The sequence below is a fragment of the Coccomyxa subellipsoidea genome (assembly GCF_000258705.1).
Source record: "Coccomyxa subellipsoidea C-169, whole genome shotgun sequence".
NCBI classification, from domain to species: Eukaryota; Viridiplantae; Chlorophyta; class Trebouxiophyceae; family Coccomyxaceae; genus Coccomyxa; species Coccomyxa subellipsoidea.
The window spans coordinates 403,213-427,771 of NW_005178026.1; the positions used below are offsets into that span (position 1 = coordinate 403,213).

The 24,559-nt window shown below is 54.4% G+C and overlaps 2 protein-coding genes across 2 annotated transcripts; both read left to right on the forward strand.

Moving 5' to 3' along the window:
* Nucleotides 1–1,759: 1,759 nt before the first annotated feature.
* Nucleotides 1,760–19,767, forward strand: COCSUDRAFT_58122 (hypothetical protein; the record flags this gene model as incomplete). Its single annotated transcript, XM_005644373.1, has 36 exons — nt 1,760–1,855; nt 2,020–2,232; nt 2,553–2,759; nt 2,971–3,110; nt 3,827–3,996; nt 4,308–4,495; nt 4,971–5,141; nt 5,423–5,644; nt 6,150–6,203; nt 6,390–6,530; nt 6,803–6,913; nt 7,212–7,378; nt 7,913–8,081; nt 8,425–8,580; nt 8,739–8,788; nt 8,957–9,026; nt 9,245–9,422; nt 9,809–9,928; nt 10,409–10,489; nt 10,857–10,987; nt 11,339–11,489; nt 11,863–11,951; nt 12,095–12,216; nt 12,700–12,892; nt 13,269–13,442; nt 13,881–14,047; nt 14,419–14,608; nt 15,022–15,293; nt 15,663–15,846; nt 16,271–16,365; nt 16,769–16,949; nt 17,361–17,500; nt 17,911–18,142; nt 18,521–18,829; nt 19,056–19,304; nt 19,618–19,767. The coding sequence occupies 36 exons, from the start codon at nt 1,760–1,762 to the stop codon at nt 19,765–19,767; spliced, it is 5,733 nt and encodes a 1,910-aa protein (XP_005644430.1).
* Nucleotides 19,768–20,015: 248 nt separating this feature from the next.
* On the forward strand, nt 20,016–23,963 carry COCSUDRAFT_58123 (hypothetical protein; the record flags this gene model as incomplete). Its single annotated transcript, XM_005644374.1, has 8 exons — nt 20,016–20,022; nt 20,362–20,522; nt 20,882–21,433; nt 21,680–21,799; nt 22,523–22,645; nt 22,884–23,015; nt 23,273–23,377; nt 23,844–23,963. 8 exons carry the CDS (start codon nt 20,016–20,018, stop codon nt 23,961–23,963), a joined length of 1,320 nt encoding a protein of 439 aa, XP_005644431.1.
* Nucleotides 23,964–24,559: the final 596 nt, after the last annotated feature.

Consider the following 24,559-nt stretch of genomic DNA (forward strand, 5'->3'; position numbering starts at 1 on the left):
AAGAAGAATGCCACGTAGGCAAACATCAGGAGAGCCCATCGCACGTCCTGGTTGTTCATCCCTGTCCCCGCCCCTCTCTGGACCTGCTGTGCCGCCTGCATGACAGTCGAGCACGTCCCAGTCAAAGTCCAGGCGAAATAGTCTTATGAGCATGCAATGTGGTCATCTAGTGCCGCAGGGCCGGGGGATTACTGTGTTGTTGCTGCATGATGTTCAGTTTCGAGGCAGCCCTTCCTCTGGTCTCTGGCGCTTGCACTGCCTTATCGTGTGCATTTCACTTTGTCTGAACAGCAAAGGACCAGACCAACATGCTTCCCAAATAGAGCTGCTGGCAGCCAAGAGATTACTACATATTGGAAGAGGTGGTTGCAAGCATGTTGCCATGATCCCCCTCCAGAGATCATGTAGGCAGGGCTGGACCTGTTGTTGGGTGTCACTGTCTGCTTGGCTGTTGGCAGTCTGATCCGCAGCGGGTGCCTTGATGGACTCCGCTGCAATATAGGCTATAAGGCTGACGATGCACCACGGGTGCTGCAGCCTGCAATGCATGCCACGTCCATTCGCAAGCTTCCTCAGTACTGCAGAAGGCATGGCAAAAAAGCCAAACAGTGTTCAAACGACAATTCCATGAGAGTCTGGTGTGCGGCTTACAGTATGTGTAGCCCAAAGGCTGCCAGTATCGTGACGTAGTTTCCCTGCACGGCCAAGGCAGATGTCAGAACAAAGGACGTGAAAAGAAGCACACAATGGCGTTTCAGTATGTGGGCGTTTCGATGTGGAACCTTCGCCAGGGAGGTGGCTGCGCACCAAGTAGAATATAATGTTCTCCTCCATTCTCTCGCACAGCATTGAAATGTGCAGTGGCAGGTTGTAAGCAACCCCATCAGATCCCCTCTTTGAGGCGCACAGAAATTCTAGCCACGCCTTTGGAGGCTGCCTCAGATGCTCTGGGGTTAATTGATGAAAATAGGGGCCCTTATAGCGTGCGTACTGCTGCCGTACTCCTAACAAGCAAACATGGTCAGTCCCTAAAGATCTCCTGAGCCAGACACCACCAAGAATTGAAAACATGCCAGGATGCCTAGGTACTCACCTCCAGTCACTCCTAGAGATCGTTTGAGGTTTTCAGCTCTACTGAGAGAGTCAATCTGACGAAGCCCCAGCACAGTATCGCTGCCTTCAAGAGGAACTACCTGGGACAAAGGGCTGCGATGGAAGTGATGCCCCCGAATCATTCAACCAGACTGCAAAGTAGGTGCTTGTACACAGTCAATTAACGATGAGCATTCTGATCATCATTTTGCCTTTTCAATTTGCTAAGACAGGAATGGTCATCAAGCAGGGTCGTCAACCTGTAGCCAGCTTCATGCAAAGCCAACACTGGCAACACCCCATCAAAGTACGAATGTGTGCCTCAGATCAAAAGAAATGGGTGCAAAATAGTGCAGTTTATCTGTGCTTATTCGATGCTTTACTAGACTGAAAATCAAATCTGTTTGTGAAGTGAGGGCGTCGATGGATTGAAGTGATCAGTACGGCGCCATCGGCCTTAGCAGTTTGCCAGACACTTGCAAAGGGACATCAGAAAATGTCTGTGCAGTATTGCGATTGATAAAATTACACTGAAGGGATCTTCGAGGCCCTGCTGCCCTATCCAATAGGACATTACCCGTGTCGTGAATTCAATAAACTATGATAAATAAATTTATCAGCCAATGAGGCCTGTCTGATACTTTTTTTTCATTCAACTTATTGGATCATGGAGGACTTTGCCGCATTTGACGACTTCCCTGCCGTGCCGGACGTCCCTGATGAGACAGCTCCCAACACCCAGTACTATGTGGACGAAGAGGAGGTGCATCAGATAACTCATACTGCACAATTCAGATGAAATATCATCTTGCATCGCAATCGTTGCCTGGTATCGACCACCAATTGGTGGTCCTGCAAAAGCAGATGCAATCGAGCTGTTCTGGTAGGCGTCAGACCTCACGCAGGGTGGATTATTTCTGCCTGCAGGCTCTGGGATTCCACATCTGGGTGGCAGAGCTGGAGCTGCTGGTGGGGCAGGCCAGGGGCCCAAAGCAGAGCGTGGATCCCGTGGCAGCAATGGAGCTCCTGCAGAAGCTGCAGGTCACCATTGAGAGCAGCGACAAGGCTCGCATCCGAGAGTACCAGCGCCGCTGCGAGGATGCCCTGGAAAGCGTCCTGCTCAAGGGCACTGCTCCCCCGGTGCGTGCAACTTAGCACGGCCAGCTCATGGCCGGTCTCATTAACGCATGCCCATTTGCGCAAGGGCACTGGTCTGCATGGGAGCAACCTGTGGTGTGAATCGTGACAACCCTTGGCTCACATTGGGACAAGCATTGGAACACATTGCGTGACTGACGTGATTGGTGCTTTTGCCAACAAGTGCACCAGACATGCAAGTTTCTTCCAGCTTTTGCCCCAATCAAACCAAACATTAATGCGATTCAGGGACATTTTGGTGTGTTTTGGTGGCGCTCAAACTCCGGATCTGGCTTGTTATCATGGTGTGAAATCGGCTGTAGGTGAGGCGGCTGATTTGCGCCTGCTTTGTACGGCTCTACTCGGTGGGGGACAGCCTGCCGCTGTACTCGCGCATCGCCTCGCTCCAAACCTTCCTGGGATCCAAGGCACGCACCCCTCGAAGAAGAGGATGCAACGCAATCTCACCAATATCACCACGATGTGCTCTTGTTTATGAGCTGGCTCTCACTCCCTTCACTGGCTGCAATGTCTGTTACTGACAAAGCATGCAGACTGAGACGTTTAAATACAATCGATCACTTTACAATTCCAGGGTTTGATCCCTCTACAAAAATTGGGACTTTGGCAAGTTGGTGCTAGTAGAGGTGTGCTGGCCTCCTGGCCCAAGTGCAGGAGCCAATCCTGCGGTCATCCCCTTACAGTTTGAACCTTAAAGTGTCCATGCCTGTTCTGGCGCAGGAGGCGCTGAATCGGAGCCTGCCGCTGGCAGCTCGTCTGGGGGCGTTGCAGGCCCTGGCAGCACTGTCAGCCGCCCACGGCCGCTCCCTCGCGTCCATCGCCCCGGAATCACTGGCGCTCGGCGTAAAACACACGGCCCGGTGCGCACACTCGCCTGCGAGCTCATGTGAGCTTACATCTTTTGGTTGTGAGCTCACACTTACCCATGAGCTTATGACATACCATCGTGAGCTCACACTTAGCCCCGTGAGCTCACGTGAGCTCCCATCAATTGGTTGTGAGCTCACACTTACCTGTGAGCTCACCCACAGCTGCTTGTATATATTTGATGTGCAAATGCTGCAAGTTTTTATGACTGGCACAAGAATTTCATGATGCGGCTGACAAGAATTACACAACCCGGTGCGCTGATGGAGCACAGCTGCTTCTCTCTATATCATGTCCAAATCTGCAAGTACTTACTGGCAAAAGTGTCCATTTTGCGGCTGACATGGTCGTTGCATGACAACAAAGCAATCTTCTGCAGTCAGTCCACCAGGGTGTCCAGGCAGACATGGATGAGCAACTGAACCCTGCTGGGTAGGCTGCGCAGGATCATTCTGGCTGTCATGTGATACCCATGACTGCTGCTCAATGGATCTTGGTGCGCATAGTGCCTGTGTCAAACTACCTGCTTGGGGTCAGCAGCAATTGCTCTGCCATAGAGGCCATCCAAAGGCTATTCGGCACAGCTGGAAAACAGTTTGGGAGCATTGGGGATGTGATTATTGCAATTGTGAAATTGTTGGTGCTCCCAAACATGGGATACCTACGATGTTGCGATGGGCTTAGGGTGGGTGGATATGTGCATGCACAGGCAGTCGGAGGCGCCGTTACGGATTGCGGCGCTGCAGCTGGTGGCGGCGGTGGTGGGGGGCCTGGGCGGGGGGGATCGTAACAGCGCCGGGGTGCAGACAGATGCGCTCAAGGCGGTGGCTCGGGTCGCCAAAGAAAACACCGACTCGGAGTGTCGACTTGCCGTGGCCGGTGCGCAGACAGAGACTCCTTCCCGGCACTTGCTGACGTGTTTTGCTTGGTGAAATTTGGAAAATTCATATATTATGTACCGCCTGGCCGCCAGGGTGAAGAAGACATTGAGATTTTGTTGGGGGTCACTCTTCAGGGCAATGTGACCTCTAATGCAGCAGTCAGGTGCGTTGAACGCAGCCTCTCTTGCTTGTGGAAGATGACAAAGGCTATGCTGTTCGATGCAGCCTCAAGAAGCAGCACCGAGGCCTATTACAAGGCACCATGCGGCGCGTATGAGAATGTGACACAACCTCTGCCCTGCTGCGCAGGTGTCTTGAGGGCGGTAGCACAGGCGGGAGGCGCAGGCCTGTGGGCGTCTAATGGACGGTCCTACGAAGAGGCCGTCGCGCTGTGCATCACGTTTCTGGACGATCCCTCCTGCGCCGCCGGCGACGCGGCCGGCGCCGCGCTCGGCGACTTCGTGGCAGCTGCCGCCTCTTCTGCCGCGGCCGATGCGGTAGGCTTCGCGCTTAAACTGACCACAGAACCAAATATACTTAGCTGCTCATCTGACTCAGATATTCACTGGCTTTTTGCATTGCTCATGTGCCGCAGCGGATGCCGTATGCTCCGCCCCTGACACTCACCACAGAATTGAGCCTTTTTTTGCTCTGCAAGAGACTTTTCGTGAATATGATGGCATCAGCTGGCGAATCTGCGTACTTTTTTCCCCAATCAAAATAAGCAAGCTTGCTGTTCATACCATTCGTGACTCTGCAAGGGCCAAATGACCCATAAGTTTCTTGCTCTTGCTCTGCTCAAGTGCCGAACAGCTCAGTTAGCCAGCCGAAACATCAAAGGGACCACACAACCCATTCTTCTGCCATCAGCGCGGCTCTTGCGCACACTTAGCTGCTTGTGCTTGCACTGAGAGCGGAACGAGGGCAATGTGCGACGCCACAGGAGATGAATCGGTGGTCTGCTTTGCGCAGGCCAAGGCGCTTGAAAAGAAGCCGGCAAAGAAGGCGGCGCTCGAAAAGTTGCAGGGTGACGCGTTCACCACATGCCTGGTCAGCCCCTTTGTGGAGGCTGCCAAGACCGACAGGCGGCGTTCCCTGCGAGCGCTGTCACAGGCCTGGCTCGCCTACTTGGCCCATGTGCAGGTATCTTTTGCCTCCTGCCTTCCTCTTCCTGATATGAAAACCACACATTTGTATATACGTGTGTTACGGAAAGTAACAGCTGTGTTAATTTCCACAACACAGCCCGCGGGGTTGTGTATGCCAATAAAGTCGGTATAGTCCCTGCTGATACCACTAGGTCAGCTTACTGCTCTGTGCCGTGGGTATCCAGGCTCGCCTACTCGTGGTAATGAGCTCCATGAAGCGTTCCAAATGCAAATTCCAAATAGCGTGCTGAGAGTGAATTGGGCTGGTGCTTGCAGAAGAAGGGGGATGAGGGCGAGCTGGTGAATCTGGCGGGGAAGGCGATCGAGGTCCTGGCGCAAGTAGGGAACGGCGCAGGAGACAAGGCGCCCCCTGCCAGTTCCGGCGCTGAGGGGGACGCCGGGCAGGGGCTGGGCAGCGGAGAACTGCCCGCTGCCCAGGCCACCGTGCTCTACGTGCTGCGCGTGGGCGTCATCGAGCAGATGGGCGAAACAGGCCAGGTAGGGTCCATCTAGCAAAGCAAACATTGCCTAGACCACTCAAAGGTGATTGGAGTTGATCTGTCCCTTGAGCGTTGTGTCATTGAGGGGCCAAAATGCAGTTTGAGCCCTCATGGCACAGGGCAATGTGCCATGAGGGACAATGCCTTGTGGGCATTGTCCCTCATGCATGCTGTGACGTGTGGGAATATCTCAGGTTTGTATTCCTCAGTTCCGATTCAGCACAACAAGACACTTGCTACCTAGCCTTCCTGGTGATGATATACATAAGGTGGCTTCACATGAATCAGGTCTGGTTCTGCACGAAACTTAATAATAGAGGTTACAGTCTCCATCACAAACTGCAATCTTAAGCACTGTTCCATGCTTATGGTGTGCAGCGCTTGCGTTTCTGTGCATGGGCAGTTTGGCTGCAGTCCCTGACTGAAAGTATAGCAGGTGCATTTAGCCATTCGGCAACAGGGCTCAATGCCCATACTGATATTGCTTTCTTTGCATGGCGCAGCGGCTGCTATTGGAGCGGCTTACAGCGATGGTGGCAAGTGTGCTGGGAGACCAGGTGCCTCCTCGTAACTTTTAAGAATCCTTTGTACCAGGTCCCCTTTAAAGCTTAATATACCTCGCAAACCACAATCCACGATTGCACTCAACAAATATACATCACCAAAATGGCCCTTTCTGTGAACCCTGCAACCTTGAATCCCTAAAAAAACCTCCTAGTCGTGTGTACTCTATGTTATGGCAGGTGCCGGTGGCTGTGGTGACGCTGGAAACCATCGGGCTCCTGCTGGAGGTCTTGGGCGAAGTATCACCCGAGACGACTGCCCTACTGCAAGACCCGCTCACCTGGAAGCTGACCAGTAGCCACTCCCTGCTGCGAGCACAGGTACTCTGCATTGCACTTTCCTGTGATCTGCTGTCAATTTCAAGTGCACGCCAAGCGCACTCAGTGCGTCTTGCATGCTAGGATTGTCCTCAGAGCTGTTCCCTTCCAGTAGCGCCCTGCCTCACAACCATCCCTGCTTGCTGCAGTATGCATCGCATCCTTCAATAGTGAATTTTTGTGGAAAAATCTGCATTTTGTCTGATCAGTGTTTGGCATCTGTTTATAGAAAACGGCACATGTACAACAACAAGTGAATGTTGTTGCCTGGACAGGCGGCGGCCACGCTGGCTGCTCTATCGGTGGCTGAGCCCTCATCAGCATGCCGCCTGCTCACTCAGCAGCTGGAAGGCCTGGAGGAAGCTTCCTCGCAGCTTGCCTCCCTGGTGCGTTCCCAACCCCATCGCCCTCCACTCCTCCCATTAGACACTATCTTTGCTATGTGATGTGCAATCGCTGCATGTGCATAGTTGTGCTTCTGCTTGCATGATGCTGCAACTTCACCGACACCTGCGACATAAGATTTATAATACGATTACTAGCACATGCCTTACAGATAAAATACAAGACTTGAAACCATGCGAGCACCACAGCTGTAGAAAGGGCCGCCTTGCCAGGTTGAGCTCAGGGATTTCCGTGATGGAATCAAAATCAATGAAATAAAACAAGACAATGCATGCACAGGTGGGCCCATTTGGGGCACAGAACCCCCCGCCAGAACCCCCACAATCTCGGGGGACCGGGACCCCCCGCGGCCTGGGTGCCACCGAGCGCGACAAGCTCAAACCCGTAATGGATGCCATGCATGGCCGCGCCCTCGGCTGCGCCGCGCTCCTTGTCGCCTCCACTCGGTGCGAATACACTCCTCTCTTTTCTGCCCATACAGCATGTCATTCTTCTGTATCATGAGAAAAATGTAGATCTTTTCGGCGGGATCCTGCACCTCTTCTTTTTGAATGCCTGCTCAAGTTCTATTATGCCTTTTCACAGCCGCGCCCTTGGCACCGCCGCTCTCCTTGTCGCCTCTACGCAGTGCGCATGCATTTTTGCACCCTTTTCTCACAGAGAAAAATAGTTCTTCTTGGCGGTATCTTGCAACTCAATGGTTCCAGAGCCTGCTAAAAGTTTTGTTCTGCACGCCCGTCCTTCAGCAAATTGCGCAGGAGTATGCTTTCAGCTGGCAGCAGAAGCCATTGATTTGCCTTTTATCACTGCCTTGTGCCACCATGTGATTATGGGCGCAGAGGGTGCAAGCGTTCCAAACGGTTGGGTCTGACATGATGTCAAATCGCTCGCTTCAAAACTTTTGTGATAGCGTGCCCCAACCAGAGATTAACAGCTTTGCTGAAGGGTTTAAAAACCTAGAGCGGGTTTTGGGATCGTAGGCTGCCGCTCGGTGTGCCAAGCCGGCTAGTGCGGGACGCGATGGCGGCTGCGGAGCGCCTGATCAGGCGGCCCGGCAGCCAGCGGGCAGCCGGGCAAGGGGTGGAACGCGAGGCAGGTTACGTTATCCTCTCCGCCCTCTGCGTCTATGCCGGCCCTGAACTGCTCAAGGTAAGCTCCTTTCGTCCTGTTACTGTCCAGAACATTCCCTGATGCCCCCTGCGCTCGGCTCTTGGACTGGGAGGAAGCGCGGGGTTGAGGTCTGACTTTGAAAGTTGTGAAGTCTACCTCGACCCCGTTCTTGCCCATGTTGAAGTGTCGGATCAGGTGTTGTCAAGAAGCTTTGAGCATGGCCTTGCAACGAAAAAGAAAAAGGAGGAAGTAAGACCAGGAACACTTGGTGGAGAATTTTTCAGCATGTCACCAATTTGTGCACTCAATGTCGAGCACAGCCGGTATTCGTCTCTTTGTAGGAAGCAGTCATACACACTGAGGCTCGCTGCATTATGCGCAGCCAGCAGAGCTGCTGGAGCTGTGGCAGCCAGCGCTGGGAACGGATTCGGCGGCGAATCTTGATGTGCGCCGATTTGCGGCCGCGCCGAGCCCCGGCTGGGAGACTGAGGCGGCCGCGCACATGTGGTGGCGCGCGTCCGCGCTGCAGGCGCTGCAGGTTTGCGGTCCCATCCCGGCAAGCAAAAGTTTTATTTCCTGTCTTTTTTTGTTTTTATCTGCAGCAACCAGAAGAGGTGTTGGCACAGCAGAGGAGAAGAAATGTTCGAGATGCGTTGCTTGAAGGAAGGTACACAACAACTGTTTTTGTTTCTGCAGGCGTTCGCACTTGGGCCACTCGCCGCGGCGCCGAGGGCCGAGGCCGCCCGGTGAGTCATCCCCTGCACTCCCAAGATGACTAATGTGCAGTCTGCCTTCATTGTTGTGGACAGGAACAGGTTTGGTGCGTGGCGACAATCTGGCTGTTCTTGCTGTCTGATTTATGGCCAGGATTAGCTTGTAAAGAGACTTGAGTACTGTTTTATGTACACATGCAGGCTGCAGGAGACCATCGCTGCACTGCTCGCCCCCACACTGGACATCATCAGCAGCTCGCCGCCTTTGCAGGTCAGCCTGAGCATCATCTTCTGCCAAAAGGCAGCGCAATCGCGTCCGCACAGCACATGAGCTCTTCTTCGCTCGACATCCATCCCAGCACCTCCATAGCCGATGCTCACCTCCTGCAGAGATACTTTACTGCTACTTTCCGTCACAGGGGTGCAATTCGAGGTATGAGCGGGTTAGCATTTCGAGGCGGATGAAATCAAAATTTGGAACATGTGCAGGAGGCTGCGCGAGGGAAGGTGGCCGGTCCCGGCCCGACATTCGTGGCAGCTGCCGCGCAGCTGCAGCTGCGGCTGGTGGAAGCTTACCTGGCGCTGCCGGACGCCGCCGCGTTTGCCATGGAGCACGAGGCGCTGTCGCGGCTCTGCGCGCGCGCCTTCCGCTCGGCTTCCGGGACAAGTGCGTAGCTTTTTGGTAAAGCAGTCCTCGCATATTCAAGCATCATTGTGTTGCCAGCTATGTCCTGCCGACAGTGAAGCACATGTGAGGTCTTGAGCGTTTGGAAGGAGCATGTCTGGTGAAGGCATACTGGCCTTTCAGGATTTGTGGAACATATTTTCATTGCACACTCTGGTATTTTCGGTTGGTGTTTGGCACTATGTTTTTAAAATCAAACGGCTTCAACGGAAGGCCTGCCGAAAGCAACTGATCATACTTGGGTTTCTTGTGGTCATACCACCCGCTAGCCCTTTTGATCCTTTCCTCGTACAAGTCAGGGCAGGGCCAAGACGACTGCCAAATGTGCTGCTCTCTGCGTGCACTTATGCATGAGTGCACACATTCAGGCACAGCGCAGACCGTGGCGGCTGGCGCGCTGCGGAGAGTATTGAACCGGCAGGATGATGTTCTGGGGCCGTGGGCGCCAGGCAGAGACCCGCTCGAAGACGCGCTTGCCGCCTTTGCAGGTCAGCTTGACTTATATTTCTGCTCAAAAAAAATGGTCAATAAAGTGATAAAAAGTGAATTTTCCAGAGTCCATGTAATGGTCCTGCAGTGAGGCAGCTTGGACCTTGCACCTAGCACTGTCGGCGGAGGAGTCTTTCCTGCGGTAGGGACTAAGTATATAGGTTTACAGCATGTATAGGACTAAGTATATAGGTTTACAGGATGTATAAGATAGGATTTCAGTCACACAAATGAGGGCAATGCAGGCGTGGTGCACCCCGTTGATGGCAGCAAGTGCCTTTGCCTGTTGCACTCCTGTCACCGTCAAGAGTATGGAACACACTGGCAATGGAAGGAGTGCGTCAGACTCTGGTCCATGTGCTGCCATCAAGGGGCCGCACCATGCCTGGCAAGATGGTTCAAGAATTTCCCTTTTTTCAATAATCACTGACAGAGTTAGCCGAAATTTGTCTGATCTGGGAGCACTTTGCTCTGTGTAGGGGCACCGGGGGGACCAGTGCACCACCCCTGGGAGGCAGGCCTCCCCTACAGCGCAGGCTACCTGGGCTCTGAAGCCGCAGGTGCCTATCAAAATCCCATTCTCATTTTCAAACACCCACAATTTTGCTGAGAAAGTAGAGCATGCTACAACCCTCATATTTATCTCTCACTGTGCAATTGCATGTCATTATTTCCTGGCCCTCCAAAAGTGTGCTTCATCTTGATGGGATCCTATCTTTGCACCAGGCAAAAGGCAACGTTCATGAAGCATCAGCTGTCAGGGTTTTCCAGCCCTGCACCTTCCTTTCAGTATTCTGGCAACCCTCGTTGTCTGAGGTTCGCAGACATCTGGATTCAGCGTTCCAGATGTATCTCTGCAAAGCAATACTTTGGAGCAACCTTGGAGTTTGAAGAGAGATCTGTTCCATTTCCGACGCATGCATGCAGGTGCTACCCGTCTGCAGAGAAACCACCAGCCGCTGCCGCAGCCAAGGTCGCTGAGTGCAGCCTTGCTTGAATCTCAGCTTACGCTGCTGGGCTCACTGCTGGCGGTAGTATCTCAGCCCAACCAGCTTCAGGTGTGCCCACACATTCAAGTGTCGTTGACAGACATCCAAATTCCCAGGAAGCTTCGTGAGGTTATTTGTATTCCGGTGCATGTCAGCATGATCACCCGCCATACAACCTGCATTTCACGCCAAAGACATCGGCTTCACCTGACTGGCAGAGTGGGAGCTCATGAAGGACATTGCTGTCAAATGCAGAACTGGCAGATGTTTGAAGGGTCTTTTGGTGATGGTAGTTAATGGGTCAGTCACCCTCTCTGAATAGCCTTGCTGTGACACTGCAACTGCTGGTTATGTATCCATGCGCTGATACTGCAGTCTGAAAAAATAAAAGAACGTAAATTCAAATTCAAATTTGTGCAGATCCTGGACGTCCTGAACACGGCGGCGAGCGAGGGAGCTGGCGGGAAGGGGCGCAGGGAACGCCCCGACCCTGTGCGGCGCCACACGGCCGTCACATGCGTCTGCGCCGCCGCGCTCGCCGGCCTTGACACCCTCGCGCGCAAATTCAGGGGTGCGCAACCTTCACTCACCCCTTGACTCTCTTGAACCCCATGCGGCAGCGCAGCTGTCGTCTGAGCGGGTGTTCTGTCCTTGGCATTCCACCTTTCCTGCACTTCCCAGAGTTGCAATCTGAAGACAGATACATCTAGACCTTTGCGACTGGTATCACGCGTTGATGAGGCACGTCTGAATGCCTTGCCTGTTGATGTCAATTTGAAAGTGTCCTCTCTCAACTACTTAGTCTTTCTACTCAATCGCCACTCCTGGCTTGGCAGCAGAGGCCAGAAGGTGGGATGAGGTGATGGCTGTTGCCCGCGCTGTTACTAGTAGGGCTTAAACGGCCTGCATGTTCTTACATAGACTGGATCTGTGCTGCCCTGCAGGTGAGGTGGGCAGCCGGGACGAGGTGGCCGCGCGCGCGGGCGGCCTGGCCGACAGTGTGCTCGGGGTGGCCGCCGACGCAGCCGACGCGGTAAGGTTCCCTACTTTAAATGTTCACACTCATACATTGCGGTGTCCACAACCCCCTCGATTCCCCGTCCTTGCAAAGTCAGTCAGTGCCATTGCTCTGCACGAAGCATGCGTGGGCAGTGAGCAATGAAAATTATGATTCAGGCGCTGCAGCGGTCGGCGGCGGAGATGTTTGCGTTTGCGTCGTGCATCGGCTCGACCGGCTTTGCCGCTGCGCTAGTGCGCTCACTTGTGCAGGCCATGGCCGAGACCACGTCCGCGCCCAGGTGCGGCTCCTTTTGCTATATTATGGGCAATTTTGTTAGGTAGAGTACAGCTTGTCCATGCATCGTCCATGTCTTCTTGGACCACAGCTGAGCAAGAATGGCACCAGTCCTGTGGCTGCGGTAGTGCGTTCACTTGTGCACACCCTGGCCGAGACCACGTCCGCGCCCAGGTGTGGCCAGCTCCTTACATTGTGGTCGTGTTATTGTACCTCCCCTGAGAGCCAGGTTTATATGTTTTCTGTTTTTACGAAGACTTGTGGACAGCCGGTATTCACTCGGGGCATGCTCAGGAGGTTGCATCAAGGGGATAGACCGTGAGGATGTTGAAGGAAAGGCCTTGAGATATGCCGTCTGCAGCAACTCGCTCTTTCTATCGATGGTACCGCCTTGCACAAGGAGTATTTTCTAGGCGCAGATCCCACACAAAAGATGCTCTGCAAGATCAACGGCAATGTTGCCTGAGTGTATCCTGCGGCTGCGCAGGCGGGCCGCGCTGGCGTTGGCGGTGGGATGCATAATCCGCTCCAAGGGGGGCATTGCGCTGCAGAGCACGCTCAACCTGGTGGCAGACACCTTCCTGGCAGTCGCAGCAGTGTGCACCGGCCCCGTGCAGCTGTGGTTGCTGCATGGGTTGTGGCTCACTGCCAACGCTGCCGGGCCGGCCTTCCTTCCCCATGTCAAGGCGCGAGCATTAATGTTGATTGCATGCCTGGCTGACTTAGCACAGCTCCTTATTCTCTTGCGATTCCTCACCTTGATTGATCCAGTTGACAACTTTTGGAGAAAGAAGGGATGTCCGTCCTGCTTTCTTATTACCACAATGATTGAGCTTGTGTAGTAATCTGTACTGAGATGCGATCGGAGCTGAGAAGCCATGCTTTCCATCCTGTAATTGCCCTGTGCATGCCTTACGCTTGTCAAGATAGGCAGCGTAGCTTGGTCTATGCATGTGCTAGACACAATGGGTCCTTTTTGTCCCTAATATACTAAAAAACACCGATCAACTTTGAGAGCGGCGGCTGCCGAGCGCATGTTTGGGAATTTCTGGTCAGGCGACGCTGGCGCATGCAGTGGAGGTGCTTATGGCGGAGGACAACGCCGTCGTAGCCGGGCTGCAGCCGGCGGTGGGCCGTTTATCTAATGCCTTAGTCGCCGTCCTGGGCCCTGAGCTCACCCTGGGCTCGCCCGCCTACTGCCGCTGCCGCGCAGTCATCCGCGAAATGCAGGTGGGCCCGGCCTGTCCCTGCCACTTTAGATTGCCGTGTATCTTCTGTGCATCTGCTTGGCGGACGTGGCGCACGTGAGGTTGGCATGTGCTGAGATCAAGGACATTGATAGAAGCAGCTGTGCACTGCCATGCCTGACTCTGTTGAATATGAGATATGGGGGCAAGGATTGCCAAGTCAACAAGAGAGTGTCCTTGTGCTTTCTTGTTGTTTGCCTCGTCGACGAGTGCTCTGTCCTCCTGCTTGATGAGAAATGTACAGTATGTTGAAGACACGACAGATGGGAGGACATGGCATTTGACGGCGAGGAAAACAGCAAGAGGCGAGGTAAGGATATGTTGAAAAGGGCTATATGCAATGTGCATGTTACCTCTAAACCCCATGAAATGTTGCAACCCTACTTTCTAGATCCAATAACGGAAAAACCAAATTGTGCAGGCGACGGCTGGCGCCGTCGGCCGCCCAGAGGACGCCCCCGCGGCAGCGTTAGAGACGGTGTCGTACGCGCAGATGCTCGTGCTCTTCGCGCCCCAAGCCGTGCCTGCGGCCGCGCACCTGCCGCTCCTGCTGGATACACTCCCCTCCCGCCAGCCCACCCTGCGCCGGTGGGTGGGTTTTGAAGTGATTCTTTATGATATCATCATGCACACAAGTGTGTCATGATACTGGGCTGCCCGAGCTCCATAAAGTGAAACAGTCGCACGCCAGCTGGTGTTTCATCCCCTGGAGTGGAATCCGCTGGCGCCCACTTTGTGGGTCTTACAGGATGACTTCTCATCATCTGGGGCAGATATGACTTACATGGCTGACCAAACCTTTCAGAAACTCAGGAAGCCTGCAGGGCCCTGTGTCCGTTGTCCTAAAGTCCCTTGGGGTCTCCGAGCGTATCATGAAGCAGTGCCAGTTGCAATACCTTTACAGAGCTTTCCGCTCACTACTAGTGAGACAAAGATTGATTGCCTTTTCTGGCGCACAGGGCTGCCGCGCTAACGCTGCGCCACCTGGCAGAGCGTGACGCGCGCGCTCTGCTACCGGCGCGGATGGAGCCGCGGCTGTTTGCGGCGCTGGACGCGGAGACGGACGGGGAGATTGCCGGGCAGCTGCGAGCCACGCTGCGCACGCTGCTGCGTACTGGGGTTCCCTCCCAGCCCTCCTACTGGCTCGAGGTGTGCCCGAAAGTTGTGAACTAGTGTGGGAGACAGAAGAAGAGAAGGGAGGGTCTTTACACATTTCAGATGGTCGAAAACAGATGGGTTTGCTCAAGAAACAGAGTGTGGGCCGTTTTGGCTGCTCTGGCTTCGCCGACTAATCAAAACTTCCAGTAAAAGAGCCCTTCCAGATGCACTTCAATGCAGGGTGACTCTTGGTCTGAACTTGGGTCAGCTTCCCGCTGGGTGCTTGGTCATCTGGTGCAGCCAGGAAAATGCTCGCCGCGCTGGCATCGTAGCAGTGTGGTTGCAAATCACTCAGTCAACATGGACGTTTCGGACTTGCATCCTTCTATGAAGGGTGGCAGGAAGCAGTGGACAGCAGATATAGAAGGAAGTCCTTACCTAAGCTGGCTGGGGCACCTACGCAGGTGTGCAGCCAGGTGGCGCTGGCTGCTGCAGAGAAGCAGTCCGGTCTGGGCATAGCGTACAGCGGAGCGGGCGGGTCCGGCTTCAGGGGTGGATTAGACGAGGGGCTCATGGACGGGGGCGACGATGAAATGGAGGAGGGCTCGCGCGTCGGCGGTGCCGGGCCCCCCGCCAGGGGCCCCCCGACGGCGGCGGGGGATCCCACCGCCGTCGCCGCCGGGGAAACCCGCGTCGGCGGCGCCCCCCGGCTGCGGACCCGCCTCTTCGCCGCACAGTGCGCCCCTGCATTTCCTGCCCCTGTTTCTGTTCTCTGACAAACATCCTAGATTGTCATTGCATGTGTGCCACTATGCGTTAAGCTGAAGGCAGCACATGGCGCCACAAAAAAGCTGCTGGCACCTCCATTTCACTCACCCCCAGGAAAGTCAAACTTGCTTATCATCGCATGCGCCAAGCAGGCAAAGCGAACTCTGCACTGCCTGGCAAACAATGGATGGCGCTTTTTCCAGAGTGCATGCTGTAGACCCTTCTTGTTGATTTCAGCCGGGGCCGGCATAAATTGAAATAATTCATATCTATATATATCCGACAACAAGCAATGGAATATAGTTGCTATGATGCTCACTGCAGATTGCTGTCGCAGGTGCATCCTGGACATTCGCGTCGGTGGCGATCCGCGCCACTTTGACACGGCGGCTGATGTGTCGGCGCGCTCGGGCGGCGGGGACTGGCTGGTGGCGCAGCTGCAGGCGCTGATCGACGCCGGATTCAAAATGGCCTCCGGCGCCGTCGAGGCCCTGCGCCCGCTTGGAGTGCACTTACTGCAGGTGTAGTATATCTACCACTTTCTGTCTGGTGTCAAACGAAGGTTGAGGGATCTACGCTGCAAATCTCTCCGAAGGCAGAAGCGGCATTGAGACCCTGAGCCTATTCTTGTGCCCTGACCAACGCGCAGCCAGATTCAGGGGTGCAGATGTTTGGTGATGTTGCTGAGATCCAAATCGTGGCAAGTGTTTCGTGTAAGGAAGCTTGCTCTGATAGCGCCGTTCCGGGGGCGTTCAGCAGCATTTGCGGAAATTTGCCTGCTTCTGCAGATATTCGTCTTGCCAAGAAAGGCATGTGGTATCTGCCGCAGCATTACATTACTAGATCGTTTCTGAAGCCCTACAGGCAAATGTGTCCTGCTCTCATGCAGCTTTTTAGGCTTGGGCGAAGGGGCCCTTCTGTCTTACGAGGCATTACTTATCGCAGGCGGTGCTTGAGAAGTTTGGCGGGGCCGAGGACCCGCTGCTGCCAGGCCATCCCCTGCTCGAGCAGTTCCAGGCGCAGTTTGTCTCCGCCCTCAGGTGCGTATCATTCTGGTAATTCTAGTAATTTTGCAATGTACACAGGCACGCAGACCAGTCCTACTGTCTTGTCTTGCCTTGAATGGCGGCCAAGAATGCCCCAGGATTGTTGATACTGTCGATGCACCATCTTCTCAGCCTCTTCTTCCTCTGCTATGTAGCCTGACATGCACATACTTCTAATATTTCATACGCTGTTTCAAAACTCCTGCGCCGAGCCGTTGCGCATTTTTGTTAGGGACCATGGACTAATTTATTTGGCAGGTCGGCGCTGGCACCTGGGACTGTACCGACTTCAGCAGTGTTTGACGCACACAGATTTCATTCGCGCATTTCATCTAATGTTTCTCGATGAAGGTTGAGGATTCAATACCTCCTAAGCGCTCTCTTTTTCATTTTGCAGGTCGGCGCTGGCGCCCGGGGCCGCGCCGACGCTGGCGGCGGCCGGTGCATCGCTGGCGGCCGTGTTTCTGGAGGCAGGGATGGCCACTGGAGACAGCGTCGTGCTGCGGCGCCTAATCGGGCTCCTGGTTGAGCCGCTTGCTTCGTGGGAATCTGACGCCGAGGTGCGGCCGAGCTCCTCGGTAATTTGCTTGACTTGATGATTGCATGCCTGCATCATTCTGCATGACTGAGTTGCCTGTCTCGGTGGCATGGAACGGGTTGCTTTGCCGGCATGCAGACGTGCAGGCAGGAATGGCCTGTGACCTGTGTTGTACATAGCATTCAGGCACGAATTGATTACAGTTGTTTCTTTCTGCCTTGACCTCACCCGCTTGCGGCTGCATCTGGACCCGCATGTTTTCGGTGCTCATTCGTATTGCAAAGGACCTCCTTTGTCATTGCGTTCTTGCCCGCAACAATTGCTGAGCGATGCAGTAGTTGCTGCAACGAGCGCTGCAACAACCCGCAATCGGGCGACACCTCAGCTCATAGCAGCCTCTTCTCAATTGACAATTTATATCTGATATATCATTGGGGAGTTGCACGCACAGGAGGTGTATGCGGAGTGGGTGGGAGTACGCACTAAGGTGTCCCTGCTGGAGGCTCACGCGCAGTGCGCAGCATTTGCGGCCGCACGCTTGGAAGACCCCGGCAGCGCCATCATTGCCCAAGCCCAGGCGCCGCATGCCAGGTGCATGCCAAACTTAGTTCGTCTGGCAAACCATTGTTGCTTTTTGCGCTCGTACCGGAGTCTTATGGCCGCCCTGCGTTGGGCCTGGGGCTTGTGCGGCAATGGAGCAAGTAGAAATGTACCCAAGGCTGGTCAGCCATTATTACTTTGATTTCTGTATTTACAACTTGCTTCACGTCTTCATGTCAATGCATCGGAAGCCTCGCTGATGTTTTTGCTCCACAGTGAAGTGTCTGGCTGTGGAAGCCAGTGCCGGGGTCCCTGCAGCAGAAAGGGGCAGGAGAATACGGTATGCCACGAACAGGTGGAACACATCGGTAAGATGAAACCATGCATAGCGGCCCCACAACGGTCTAGCAGGGACCCTGGAACGCCGCCCAGCAGATGTCTTTGTGGTGCCTGTCTCCCAGGGCGTTGCGGTGGCAGTGGGCAGCGCTGCTGCAGGACTGGGCGCTGCTGGGGGGCACCCCCCCAGAGCTGGCGGCCGCCCGCGCGACAGCGTTCCTGCCGGAGCCGGCCGCTGCCGTGCTGCCGCGCGTCGCCGACGCCATCGATAGAGCCGCGCCGGCTTCGCTGCTGGCTCTCTCCGCATCCGTGGCCTCCGCGTCCGTGGCCAATGCCTCTGCCGAGGGGACCGATCTGGTGAGGATTCATGCTTGTCAATGACTGTCAACTGAAATGGTCGACCTTTGTGTGCGCCCGCCTCAGCTGAAACTGCAAGAGTGAATAGGTGCAGGTGTTGGTATTATTTGTGAGGCCAATACAACCAAATGTCTTATACGTTAAAGCTGGGGTTCTGCTCAGTTTCATCACGACAAAAATCTGCTGGTGTTGTTGCTGTTCATCTTTCATCCTTGCTGCCATCAAAAATATAGCAGCTCAAGAATATGCCACTCTGCTGGTGTTCGAAGCTTTGCAGGTCTTGTCCCTTGCTGTTTTCAATCTGTCTGTGCATGCTTTGCTTTGCAATGCACAGGTTGCTCTTTGTTGTGGTCAACAGCTGCTATGCATCACGTGCAGGAGGAGGTGAGGGCAGCTGCGCAGCAGCTGCTCGACATCTGCCACCTCACCATCGCGCAGGTGTCCGCGCGGCTGGCGTCCCCGTCCACGTCATCCTATGGCGTTCCTTTTTCAAACACTTCTACTTCCGGTGGCGGCCTTCCGCACAGCAGCGCAGCGCCGGAGCCGGGGCAGCTGCTGCTGACGGCGCTGACGGCGCTGCAGCGATTAGTCACCGCTGAGTCACCGCTGTTCGGCGCGGACGACCTGGAGAACCTCGTCATGCTCGTCAACAGCACCCTGCAGCAGGCGAGCCATGCGCCTGACCAAGTGGGACCAAGTAAATGTTTTGTGTCAGCAGGATAGTGAATATTTGTTTGCACAGCAGCATGTCGATGCAAGGCAGCTACCTCCTGATTCTGAGCTAGCACAGCAAAGCCAGTCAGTACAAGCTCAGAGACGTTTGCAGGGGAAGTGCTTCATATATTGTTTGCGAACCACTGCAAGCAACAAGCAGGGTTATTCACCCGCTGACTCAATTATCAACACTCCACAGGTGCTGGGCCCGCTCCTGAGCGCCGGCCAAGCCGACACCGGCGATGTCGCGGCCGCCTTCGCGGCAGCTGCTGCAATTCTGGCCGCCGTCGGCCGGCCAGCCACCAAATCCGGTTCCGTCGGATTCAATTCTGCCGATGTCGGCTCCGCCAGTTCTGGCGCCGGCAGCCGCCACCTGGACGAGCGGCTGGCGGAAGCTGCGCTGTGCGCGATCGGCATCGCTCTGACGGCTTCGGAGTCCCCTGCCGCGGTAAGCGACTTGTCAACCAGCTTCTCTTTGACCTCATCAGCACTGCGTAGACGCCAGTGGTGTTTCACAGTGTCATGCTAGTCCAAACCTTTACAAATGAGTATTCTGCTGATGAATTCAGCTCTGTGTAGAATTCCTCCATTGGTCGTCTGTTACAAGCGCGTCAGATCAAGAGATCTCATCTCATCAATCCGGTGTTGATCTATAACTTTGCCTGACAGGCTTGGGCGCTCAATCTCCACGAAATCTGGCATGCACATGCATGATCTGAAGTCGTGCTGATTGGTACCTGAAATTTGTTTGTGCTTGCCAGGGAGCTACGCATCTAGAGGGCGCCCTGCAGGGGGCGTTCCAGGCCGCGGAGGGTGTCTGCCAAAGGGAACGCCATCTGGCGGCTGCGCTGCTGTCTGCCGCCATCAAAGTGCTGCAGACCAGCCGCCAAGGCAAGTGCCGCATCCATTAATAATAATATAATTATTATTATTATTATTATGAATATCATTATGATTATTCTTATTATTCTTATTATTGTTATTACTGTTATACGCTTTTCCTGCCAAGAGGCAAGGTGCGTCCTGCATACAAGCTGCAGTTCCATTATTGCTTCGTCGATAAGTATGCCACTATTGCTACTTGCTCACTGCACACCGTCAAACCTCTTCTGCCTGGGCTGCTGAATTTGCACAGCTGCGCAGCCGATGCACTGCTTACATGACTTGTGACGTTTTGGCGAACGGGCCTGACTTCAAAAGGCAAAGAGTGTCCGTACGCAATTAAGTTTTCATTGTATTCTTGATTTCGAAGTTTCTTGCCAACATCGCACAAATTTTGCCATCTGAAATGTGCCTGCACATGAATATGCATTTCTGGTACCACTCTTTCAGCAACCTCCTCCGCTCCATCCAAATTTTAAAGTGCTTATCCCAAACCTGTCAGACAGCAGTCTCCTTGGCTCAAACCCAATTCCACTCCGTCAGAAGGGGTCTGTGACCAACTTTTGAGGATGCAGGCCTTATCCCAAGGCCTTTGACCCTGACATGTCTGTCGCTGTGCGCAGATGCACATATCGGCGCAGCCAAGGCTTTCCTGGAGCGGGTTGCGCCGGTTCTGTCAGCACCCGACAGGGGGCGCAACGGCGGCTGCAACGGCGCCGAGCCGCCGCTGCTGGCGGCCACTTTAGGCAGCCTGGCTGACGTGGCGCAGGAGTGCCTGTCCCAGGTACGCGCGCACCTGCCGGCACATGTTCTCTTTGTTCCTGTCAGAAGATGGGTCGAAAGATGGGCACCGGCGCGCATACTCACGATCGTGGTCCCTTGCGCAGCCGATTAGATGCAGTTTCACCCTAATTGCAGCCTTTACATCAATATTCTTTGTGAGCATTGTCTTGTGTTCCTCAATTCTGTATTGTGGATGTTTTGTGCTATTGAGACAGAGTATGCATGCCTATAGCTTCAATGTTGGGGCTCTGTGCACATTCAGAAGGTGTCTCTCCTCCATTGATGAAGCTGTGTGTTGCCCAGAGACAAGCATGCATGAAAGTCTTCTTTGGGTAAAGAAGCTACACTGCATGTGATCAGGTGGATGCCTCAAATAGCGGTGGTGGGGAGGGAGCCAAAGCAGGCGTGAGGATCGCTGCCGTGGTGGCCCTACTCATCTCGATGGGCGCTGAGCTGGCGCCAGGTCAGCACAGCATCATCGCTTCCGCACACCGTGGCACAGCCGCCGCCCCAGACGGCCCCTCAGAGACAGCGGGCGATGATGACTTTGATGATTTTGAAGAGGCAGCCGAGGAGCTTCACCCCATAGCAGACAAGTCAGAGTCAGCACAGGAGGCAGAAGCTGATGTAGATCCAGCGTCTCTGCAGAGTTCCGCTGCACCAGAAGAGGTGGCAGGGGCAGAGAGTGGAAAGTTGCCTGGCGAGAATGCAGAAGGCGGTACATTAGCCGGGGATGCAGCTAGTGAGCAGGATGCAGCTAGTGGGGAGGCATCAGGGCAGAGGAGAACTCCGGATGTGGAGAGGATACAGCAGCAAAATGGGACGGCGGGCAGCAGTGGAAATGCAGGCACATCCGGCGCCGATGGCAGGAGAGCCTCCATTGACTTGGCGGCCCGGGAGCGCTGCCTGAAGGTGTGTCCACCCTTTATCCGCCATACAATGTTGCTCTGCTTGACAGTAACGGGGCTTCCTTGAAGAGCCTGGCCAGGCTATTTTGTCAAAATGTTTCATTTTGGAAGCAAGCCATGCATGCGTCCGATGCAGCGATGCAGATCAAGCAGCCGGCATTGATGCCTTGAGTAAGGTTGGTAACGCCTTTCTGCTGATGCTGCTCTGTGTAAGCGCTTGATCGTGGCGGACGCTGCATGGGTAATGCAGGTGCTCGAAGCTTGCTGCAGCTGCAGCGCGCAGCCTTCACTGCAGGCGGCGGCGCTGCAGGCGGTGAGGGGGGCGCTGCAGAGGAGCCAGGCCGGCGGCGGTGCCTCCTCTGCACAGATGGTGACTTTCCGCCCTTCCGCTGGCATTAGACTTCATCCACGTTGTCTTTATATTATTTTCGACCCTTCATCGACCCTAGACCCTAATCCACCATTGCATTCCCAGTGAAAATTTATTACTATAAAGGCCCCCTCCCTGAATCCTAAATCCACAACCCATAATCCCTAAGCTAAAGTGGATGAAGAATAAGTTCGAGGCTTCCGTGTGGCCACTTTTCTTGCACACACTGCCACAGACACGTAATAGTCCAGATTGCACTTGCACCACACTGTCCAGTGACTGTCCTCCATGCACATTTGCAACACAGACCCCTGGAGCGCTGATAGACGGCAAATACCCCGCTCTAATACACCGAAACGGGAACCTTTTTGTGGCCACATGGGGGGTATCATATCTTCCACTCGATGCTTCAGCTCAATCTTACGTTACTAAGCTGTACACAATGTGAGGGCACACCGTTTTCTTATGGAATCATATCAGCAAGGCGAATCCATCAAGGGGTAGGCTGTCTGGCAGCCTTGTATGCAGCTCATCTGCTGGCGCGCCTTGCCTTCGACAAGCTCATCTTGCAATTATTAAATAAGACCAATGAGACATAATTCATAGGCCTGAAAACAGGAGAGGGAGCGCACTTCATGACTGGGGGTGTCACCCTCGCATGATGACGCCATTCTCGTGACCCAATGAATACCAATTAGACTGATGATAATCATCCTTCTACAGGGAACGCCCCAGGCCGGCTGGGCCTGGGACTGTGCTGCGCGCGCTCTGCCGGCAGCCGCCGCAGACGTGCATGCGCTCATGCGCGGAGGGGACGCCGCCGGACTCGGCGCCGGCGAAGTGCAGGTGACTGATCTTTCCTGGTCCTACAATGCACTACTAGAATGACAGCGACTGACGGCAACCCCTAGGGGCCTGCCTTGATGTGTTGGCACTGTCAAACAAGGCAGAATGTTGGCTGGGGACTGTTGTGCAAATGGGCATCAGCAATGCTGACAGTCTATCTAGCTGCAACACAAGGGATCTTGATTGCTAAATCGTCCTCCATTTGTGCGCTTTTTCTGCATGCTGATTGCTGGAACAGAAAGGGAATAACTTCGCTGAAACCGCTGCCCAGGTTGTGGCTGAGACTCTGAAGCTGTCAGTTGCTGCGCTGCCGGCAGCTGGAGACCGGGCAGGGGCGCTGATGAGCACCCTCCTCATCTTGCTTGTCGAGGTACCTCCTTGCAACCATTCGTAACGCATCCCAACTGTTGCTGTTTTTAGATGTGTGCTCCTTTCAGCAGGCTTTTCTCAGAATCACGGGACCGGCAATTGCTGTGCAAGTGCTGTACATCTGCCAGCTGCCAGCAATGCTGCTTTCATGTCTTGAAAATGCGCCTCGTTATTCTGCCACCTGTCACCCATGCAGTTGACCAGCCTTAGAACCTCAGCCTCAGCACCTGTCCTGAGGCGATGAATGCTGCCTGCCAGGTGGCGTCGCCTGAGGGAGCGCCAAATTTGGCGCTGCGTGACCTGGCGGTCAAGTTAGTCACGCTGGTGGCGTCGGGGCCGTCTGCAGCGGCGTTCCAGGCCACCGTGGCAGCCCTCTCACCCGAGGCCAAGCAACGCCTCCAGGCAAGCACCGAATCTTTTCTGTTCCACCAAATGTAGCAAATAAGGTTGCATTGTGATAGATGGGCAATATGCAGGCTAGAGACAGCAAGGCAGCAACATGCTGCTGTCGATGTTTCTCTTCTTTGCATTGCGAACTGCGGCCCATGCTGTTGATGTCTGTTGGCCACCATGGGACATTCAAATGGCCTCAACCCGTCAGTGCCCCCAAATTCCGCGCAACAGGAAACATTGATAGATCAAATCAGCTCCTCGCTAGGGCCGGAGTGATGGTTGCGTTGCGCCGTGCTTAGCATTAAATGTGCTAAAAGACAGGCAGTGGCCTCTCAGCTGGCGCAAGGAGGGGTCCAGATAGCAGATTTTGGTCGTATGGCTGCCATATTAGCACGAAGTGTTTTATCTGCTGACGCGATGTAGCTTGTGCGTGCAGGCAGCAGTCAAGGCGTCTGCCGCGCCTGCGCCACGGTCAGCCGCTGTGGCCAACGGGAGCAGGGTGCCAATCGGCGCGCCGCCGGCCATAACACTGCAGAACTTTGCGCTCAGGAGCTGATTATGAGGGCAATGAGCAGAGTTGGCGCATCCCAGGATGTGGTTAGCTGCGGTCAAAATGTGTGCAGCAACTCTGTGCTGGGTATATTGCGTGATTTGTTGGATTGTTTTTAGTCCTCTGCACATATACTCCTTTGTAAGAAGTAGCTAGCATTAGCAATCACTGCGCATGAGCTTGTATATATACCAGTAGCTGTATCCACTAGCTGCACTGCAGTAAGCTATTATTATTATAATTACACGCTTTTCCTGCCAGAACAAGCTGCAGTAAAGGCTGCCAAAATCCTACCCCTTGATGGACTCGCCAGATCCAAGCAAGACCCAATCAACCGTGGGCACGGTGCTCAGTATTTATACCGCCCCCCCGCCAGCCGGGGCCAGTAAGCTATATATACGTATATATAAGGCCATTGCCTCATGATGTTTCTGGGAAACACCGGAACCATATATAATCTTTGTCTGGCAAGGAAGGAAGGAAGGAAGATTACATCACTCCAGCCGCAGAGGGCTGATTGGATGAACTGGCAGCATCCAAATAATCAAAACAATCCATCACAAAATGTGCAACACCAACAATGTCCAACTGCCACATGAATT